The following is a 7,879-nucleotide window of genomic DNA, read 5'->3' on the forward strand; positions in this document are numbered from 1 at the left end:
GTTTTTTGATCTCTTCAGGCTGTTTTCCACTGACCAGTAAAGAGCCGGCAGAGAGAGGAACAGTGGAGAAGGCGAGCACGAGCGGAGAGGATAATTGCGTTTCTGGCTGCCCTGTGGGAACATGGGATATATGACCTCATCATTCACCTGTGAGGCTCTCCAGTAAACAACTCCAGATAGGTAGAAACAGCCTACACAAACACACACACACACACACACACACACAGACAAATGCAAATGCAGGCATATTTCTTTAAATAGCAGTAAAATAAACAAATGCAGACATTATCTGCGTAAAACAAACGGCATCAGAGTCCATGTTTTGTGTTGTTTAGAAGGATGACTGAAGCAGCTGTAGAAAGTGCAGATGTCCTCCTAAAACCTTGTCAGGGGACATCATGTGAGGTCATTAGCTGTCCCTCCCCTCCGACATGTCTGTCCCTCTGCAATCAGAAGGAGGACGAGGAGAGTCACCATGACAGTAAGAAGGAGGAGCAGCAGGTGAGTGACACCAAAAATATCTACTGCTATGTACCACGTTAATAATAATAATAATAATATGCCACCGTAAAATTATGTACCTCCCCACCACCATCACTCCTTACATGCTCACTAAATGACAAATTGTGTCCTCCCTCGCAGAAACTCTGTAACCAGGTGCAACCAAAGAAAAAAGTTAAGGTAAGCTAAAATAATTCTGCCTCTCATTATTCATTCTTACTGGAATATCGATTGCATTACACTCTATGAATTTGTAATATCGTCTGCTTGTGTGTGTGTTTCAGGCCAAAGGAAAGTTAGAGCGGAGTATGGCTATCTGCGAGGAGTCCTTACCATTTGAAGACACCCAGGTAACACGCACACACACACACACACACACACACACACACACACACACACACACAGATTATCATCCACCTTCCCATCATCACCATTCTCAAATTACTCTTTATTTTCTTCTCTCTCAGGCATCTTCAGACGCAAACATCCCCTCTAGCTGCCAGGACAAAGAGATAACTTCCTGTAAGGAGGAAGACCAGGAAAAGAGCACTGACCCAAAGAAACATTCACTGTACAAAGGTGTGTATGTGATTGACAGCTCATAAAAGAGAGACAAGAGCAAGCAAATAAAATGTAATAAAGTGGGATTCAACGCCACTGTTTTGATGTAGTTCTCTTGGGGTGTTTAATATTGCAGTGGGCTTTTTGTATTTTTATTTATATTGTCTCGTAATACATCCTGCCTGCCTTTGTCACTCTCAGAGTCCAGCGTGGAGTACACCGACTCCACCGGCATAGACCTGCACCAGTTTATTGTCGACACCCTCAACAGCAACCCCAGAGACCGCATGATGCTGCTTAAACTGGAGCAGGACATGGTCGACTTCATCACCAGCAATAGGTGTGTGCGTGTGTGTGCGTGTGTGTGTGTGTGTGTGTGTGTGTGTGTGTGAAGGAGAGTACATAACCTTGGGTTTTCATTGAGCTGGGTGCTTGTTTAAACCTGCTGAAATAAAACTTGCATGCATGCTAAATCCTATTAAAAACAGAATACAGTTTAATGCTCATGTAAGATATGTTTTCAGCTCATATATTATAATTCTGTCCATACAGCTTATTTAGTGTACTGATCAATATATTGAGCAAGTTATGTTGGTGTGGGTGTGTTTGAGTCACCAGGGATGAAATTGGACTTAAGCCGAAAAAATAGAACCAGTCTTAATCTACCTCCTTCTATCTCTCTTCCTCTTTATTTCACGTCCATCCTCCTCCCTCCCTCTTTCTCTCTTCGCTCCCTTGTTCCATACTTATTCTCCTCTCTGCCTCCTTCCTTCTCTCCCCCTTTCGCTCCCCCTTTCATCCTGCCTCTCTCTTACAACTATCTTTCCCCTGTTTCTGCCTCTCTCAGCCCTTTTAAGAAGTTCCCACACATGTCGTCCTACCACCGAATGCTGGTCCATCGGGTGGCGGCCTACTTTGGCATGGAGCACAATGTAGACCAGACAGGCAAGTCTGTCATCATCAACAGGACCAGCAACACACGCATGTAAGCACACACAATACGCCTGTGAGTGTGTGCATGTAAATCCTTTGCCTTTTAGTGTCTCTTTTGAAATAACAACAGCTGTTACTTATTTGTCTTTAAGACCGGAGCAGCGTTTTCTGGACGAGGTGCACAAGGACAAGACAGAAGAGATCCACCGGTGGAAAATTATTTTGAAGAGAGACAACAGCTCGGATGACCAGGTTTTTCTGTCCTCCTTTCTCTATAGCCACCTGTCTCTGGATTTTCCTCTATAATTGACATTGATCGTATCTTATCAGCGTTTTGACTCGTTCTCGTTCCTCTCCCTACAGACACGACTTCACCCTTTACGGGAGAAGCAAAGCAAGTCAATGGAGGAGAGAGAGGAGGAGTACCAACGGGCACGAGACCGAATCTTCAACCAAGAGGTGAGACAGAGAGAGAGAGAGTGAGAGAGGAGGACAGACAGGCAGATAAGACATAGAGACAGATAGGAGACTCACTCATTCCTCTGCTGTACTTTTACAGCCACTCTACACCCAAGAGAGTGCCCATGCAGAAACCAGGTAACCTTGCCTGCAGTATATTCTCTCCATGTGCCTTTTTAGCTTATTATATTTAGACGAGAGCATTAATGTGTGTCTGTGTGTGTGTGTGCGCGCGCGCAGGGATGTGGATGAGTACAATCCATATGCTGAGACCCAGAAGAGAAGACAGCTCTTCAGGTAGGGCTCTGTCTGCACCGATTTCACCGATGTCATTTATCATCTTAATCTGGTCAGCCTGGCTGCAACAGAGCTCGTTTAGAGTCTGCAGCGGAAACAGAAAGACTAACTAGATTTGCTTGTTTGTTTTTTGTATCAGGGTTTAGGAAGCTCTAAAATCTTTTTTTTAGATAATTTATGTCAGTGAATGTAACATACATGGCAGGCCTGTCATGCAGTAATAAGGTTTTAGGATAATTCTGTATGTGCCTCACAGGGGGAGCCGTGACAGCTCAGGCTCCAGCTGGACAGGCAGCAGCAGGCAGAGTAGCACCGAGACTGACTGTCGCTATAGCAACGACCCCCGACCTTGGAGCAGCACAGACTCTGATTCCTCCTACCAGTGGACAAGTTCCGCCCCAAAACCCCGCCAACCTGTCAACCACAGCTGGGACGCACGTGGTTCAGGTGTGTGCGTCTGAACGTTTGGTGACTTTCACCAACACTTTGGTGTCACGCCTTTTTTAAAGGTGTAAATTCAGTCACTGAGGGTGAGACCCTTCACTCCTCGCTACCTGTGTGCAAGCAAACTTCTTCGCAGCTCTCATCACCACGCCACACTTGGGAAAAATCACTGTTTATAAATGATGTAGCATCTAATTAACAAAAAAGCAGTGGAAGTTCTTGTGCTGTGAAAATGCATGAATCTTCACACCAGAGCTGTAAATTTTCACACAACACCTCCAGTCGTCGTCGCATATTCTGGAAGAAAATTACGTCAATGCAGAGACTGTGGGGGCTCCAGTATGTTTTAGCACAGGAAGGGGTGGCGCGTGTACTCTTTTTAGATCATATTAAGATGTTGCAGTGTGACTTTGTTACATGCCATGATAATAACACTCTTTTCTTCTTCATTTTCTTATCTCCACTCTTCCACTTGTCATTCTCTCTCTTTTAGGCTCCATCTCTCTCTTCAGACTGCCATCCACTTGTCCCCACCCCTCTACTCCTCCCGTCATAGATGAGCCGGCTCCTAACTCTGGCTACGTCATGGAGAACGGGATCCCGCCGGGAAGTATATTAGTGAACCCACATACTGGTACATAACACACACACACACACACACACACACACTAGTAAGGTTACATACATCTTTATGGCATGTTTGTCATACTCAACCCTTTGACCGCTCAGGGCAGCCTTTCCTGAACCCTGATGGAACCCCTGCTGTGTACAACCCTCCGGACAGTCAGCAGCCAATCAGGCGCCAGACCCAGCTGCAAGGCTCTCCCTCTCAGCACCAACAGCAGCAGGTAGTGAACACACACAGCAGAAATATGTTTGACATACATGACTGACATACATGCACACACACGTCGCTGTTTGTGTCTTTATCTATGTCTCCATGTGTGTGTCTCTCTCAGGTGGTTCATCACTCGTCTGTCTCTTACACAGCTCCACAGATGTTGCCTGTCGTTCCCTCACAGCCATACGTATGTACCACTGTGAAGTCGACAGACAACTGCTGCACACACGTGTGTTTACAGTGTGTGTGTGTGTGTGTGTGTGTGTGTGTGTTTATGGGCGTCCACATGCGTGTTGACCTCCTCTTCCTCTTTACCGACAGATTGAAGACCTCTCTTCGCAGTTCACTCACATGAGCTGTCAGTCGACAGGGGAAGCCCCGCCGCTCTACCCTTCCAGTCAGGGTTACATCTATGCAGCTCCCCCACCTCCTCCTCCCCCTCCTCCCCCCCCTCTCAACCCCCCCAGCTACTGCCAGCCCTCACCTCAGGTACAGATACACATGCTGTTTATTTTTCATGTCCCTTTTGTAATTAAGTACATGAAACAGTGTTTTTACGGTCATGTAACATATATTAAAAACATGTTGTTTTATTAAAATAAAGTAAAAATTCTGCATTGATTAACTTAAATTCTGGTTATATTTATAATTTATTGAATTTTCAACATTGATTTTGTTTTTATGGAATAGTTGAAGCAAAATAGTAAGAATAAAGCTAGTATTTTTCATATTATTTTTCTCTAGGTGCCTATGTATTACTACAGCCAGTACCCTACCTCAGCTCAACACCCATGCAGGCCTGTCTCACCTAGCCAGCACATCCACAGCCAAGCAGCGCAACCAACAGGTACTCCCCACTTGTGTGTCTATGTGTGTTTGTGTGTGTGTGTGGGGGGGCAAGACTGTGGCAGTAGAGGAGGGGGCCGTTACACTGTCAGAGATGTAGTCTGTGGGTCTCACAGTGAACCGGTCTCTTTTCCTGCTGCTTCTATCCAACGCAGTGACAATGACCGAGGAGACGCACATTTCAACACTGTCATGTATTAGAATTTAGTGTATCTTGATGAGCACATGCATTTGAAACAGCTGCAATCCACCAGGCCATGCCTTCTGGGCATCAGTGGTCATCACTGCAACTATATAACTTCTATATGATTTTTATCTCTTTAAGTTAAAATAAGTAGTAATAAAAACTGAAATCAGCCAGAAAAGAATGAATCAGTGTCAAACAGAGATTACTGCAATACCATATTCTTTCAAATTCAACCAGCTACTCAGTCAAGGCAATATATGTGTAAAATATTTTGTTGGGTGGACACATTTTTAACTTTATTAATCAACAAACTCCATCATGGCTTATTTCTTAAATGAACCTTTGGCTCAACAAATCGCGGCGATGAAATATATCGCTAATAACGTCTTGTATACGTATACGTGTGTGTGTGTCTGCAGCAGGTTACGCTCCTGCTGTGGGGGTGCAGCAGTCTTCACACGTCCAGGCCCAGGCTGTGCTGGGAACCTACTCACCAATGGCCTCTCATCAGCGTAGCATGGTTCAGGTAAACACAGAGCACCCAGAGGTCTCGTTCTGCATCAGCCTCCAACAAGTCAGCCCCCAAAAGGAGCGTTTAGCAGCTCAGGAAGTTCTTATTCTTCGCTCCAACTTTACTTTTCTTTTCCTTTTGCTCTCTGCAGGGAGGTGTTTCAGTGTCATATCCTCAAAGTAAAGTTGTGACCGCGGTTGGCGGGGAGGCGGGTTACTGCTGCATGGTGCCCCCACCTTCCCACCATGGCAGCTGCCATCCTCCCAGCTGCACCAACCTCAGCGCCCCAGCCTGGAGCGCACAGTACTGATGAAGCCTCGACGGATTAAGTGATGATACTGTAGTTCCTGTGTGAACACTCATAACACACAAACTTTTTTTCACACTCCCTCAACCCCTTCACCTACACCCACCTTCTTCCCGGCGATGCCCGCGCACACAAGCATGTGCACACGCACACAACATACACCCACTCACATACATTAATGTACCACTGTACCAAAGCTTAATAGTATATATCAGAGCTGCTGTATTGAATGCATAATTTATATACACAAATGGAGTTTTATATTGATATTAAATTATATATTGTGTTTTATGGAAATGCACTGTGTGAATAGAATAAAGTGCTGTGGCTGGATTGACAATGTCACATTTCTATATTATCCTGGCTCTGTTTCTTCTCATGTTGATGATGATGCTAACGAAAGTGGGTGCAGGCATGGTGAGATGCATACGCTGGGAAATAAAGTACATTATTGGAGGATATACTTTCATGATGTGTGCGCCTGCGGGGAAGTAGGGATATGGGTTGTTAACCTACCACTGAGTTCATAAAAGGACGATGAATGTCATTGACTTAATGTCTAAATAAGTAACAAGCAAGTGAAAGATTTTGCCTTAGCATGGTGGATCATTAAGGACGTTTAGCTTTTTAGAAAATCTTGGTGTTACTAGGAGACTGAGATGCTCACACAGTGGGCGTTTTCATACAGTCATTTGAGAAGCAATGTTTTCACACTTACATAAACAAGTCAATGTGGCAAATTATATAAATAGCAGGGACCATATTCTATCGAACCACTGATGGATTCTCACTGTTAATACTTTACCCCCCTCCTGCTTAAAGACTTAGTACACTGTCCTCACATGCAAAGTAATACAGGTTATTTTACCATTTGTTAATTCTTTCTATCAAGGGCTGCAAATAACAGTTGTTTCCATTACTGATTTATGTCCCCAATATTCTCACAATTGAGTTTTGGTTTAATATCACAGGAGACAAAGCACATTCAGCAAGCAATCATCCAGCAAATTAACACTTTTGAGCTGCTGGAATTAGTGAAATCTTGTCACATTTGTTTGAAACAACTGATTTCATGTTGATTGACTAATTATCCTTTTGACTCAAATTTCTACCCACTGGAAAATTATATACCTTCAATAACCCTGAGCAGACATTTGGACTTGTCATAGTCAGAAAAAGCACAGGTTTTACTAATGATATTAACGATGGCTGTGTCCCAATAAGCCATGAGGGCACAGTGAGCCAGCATGCTAATAGCAGGAGTCTGAAACCGGAGCAGCTATATAGAATTCAGCCATCATTAATTTGATTATTTACACCTGTGCATTCCCCACTGTGACACGTCAAAAAGTCTACTCAATAATACAGATTAATATCCAATTAAGTACAGCATAAAGCTAAAGTAGTCTTTAGACATACAGAACCATAATATAAAATGCTTTCCTTTTTAAGCCTTCAGGCAGCCGCCATTTTACACAACTGCGATATACCTCCTTTCACTTCCCTGTAAGCAATAACTGATAAGTCAATGTATCTTTTTGTTCAGATGCTGGGTAATTCATTTTGTACTGAAAGTGATTCATTCTCCCCATCAGATTCAATGAAACATATCCATCATCCACAGGAGGCTTTAAAATTAAATTTAGTTTCATTACTGCGGTATTAAATGCAAAATTTATACAGACCAACGGTTTCACAGAGCCGGCTCTATTTTTGTCCTTTCTACACACTTTCTCTCTCTCTCTCACACACACACACACACACGGGCAGCAGCGCAGGTTCCATGATCTTTAATAAAAGGCACATGTACAGCCATAGTGAGATGAGTGAGTCCACTGGCATAGAGACGAAGCATTAAAACACAGAAATACAGGAAGTAGAGGTCAGGAGGAGAGAGATCTATCTGCTTTACAGTAGAATCTACTTAAGTAACATCTTCTCGTTCAAGTAAGTCTAACACTAATATGTCACCGTGGTACGTAAACCCCCCCC

The 7,879-nt window shown here is 43.8% G+C and overlaps 1 protein-coding gene across 4 annotated transcripts in view; it reads left to right on the top strand.

Annotated features, from left to right (window-relative positions):
- The window catches only part of arpp21 (cAMP-regulated phosphoprotein, 21), a 10,567-nt gene extending 4,322 nt beyond the window's left edge, over positions 1–6,245 (top strand). For 3 of the 4 annotated variants that reach the window (XM_046059370.1, XM_046059371.1, XM_046059372.1), the window contains exons 2-20: positions 19–180; positions 336–501; positions 643–681; positions 786–851; positions 969–1,080; positions 1,264–1,402; positions 1,910–2,047; positions 2,148–2,247; positions 2,359–2,454; positions 2,555–2,592; positions 2,695–2,751; positions 3,008–3,198; positions 3,689–3,829; positions 3,925–4,043; positions 4,155–4,223; positions 4,358–4,525; positions 4,781–4,883; positions 5,489–5,595; positions 5,732–6,245. In XM_046059370.1, coding sequence (XP_045915326.1) covers positions 340–501; positions 643–681; positions 786–851; positions 969–1,080; positions 1,264–1,402; positions 1,910–2,047; positions 2,148–2,247; positions 2,359–2,454; positions 2,555–2,592; positions 2,695–2,751; positions 3,008–3,198; positions 3,689–3,829; positions 3,925–4,043; positions 4,155–4,223; positions 4,358–4,525; positions 4,781–4,883; positions 5,489–5,595; positions 5,732–5,890 — 2,004 coding nt within the window. In that variant the 5' untranslated portion in view covers positions 19–180; positions 336–339 and the 3' untranslated portion in view covers positions 5,891–6,245. The remainder of the gene's footprint in view (positions 1–18; positions 181–335; positions 502–642; positions 682–785; positions 852–968; positions 1,081–1,263; positions 1,403–1,909; positions 2,048–2,147; positions 2,248–2,358; positions 2,455–2,554; positions 2,593–2,694; positions 2,752–3,007; positions 3,199–3,688; positions 3,830–3,924; positions 4,044–4,154; positions 4,224–4,357; positions 4,526–4,780; positions 4,884–5,488; positions 5,596–5,731) is intronic. The other variant, XM_046059374.1, reaches the window with a different exon arrangement.
- The last annotated feature ends 1,634 nt before the right edge of the window (positions 6,246–7,879 follow it).

This window comes from Micropterus dolomieu, linkage group LG09, assembly GCF_021292245.1.
Source record: "Micropterus dolomieu isolate WLL.071019.BEF.003 ecotype Adirondacks linkage group LG09, ASM2129224v1, whole genome shotgun sequence".
Lineage (NCBI taxonomy): Eukaryota > Metazoa > Chordata > Actinopteri > Centrarchiformes > Centrarchidae > Micropterus > Micropterus dolomieu.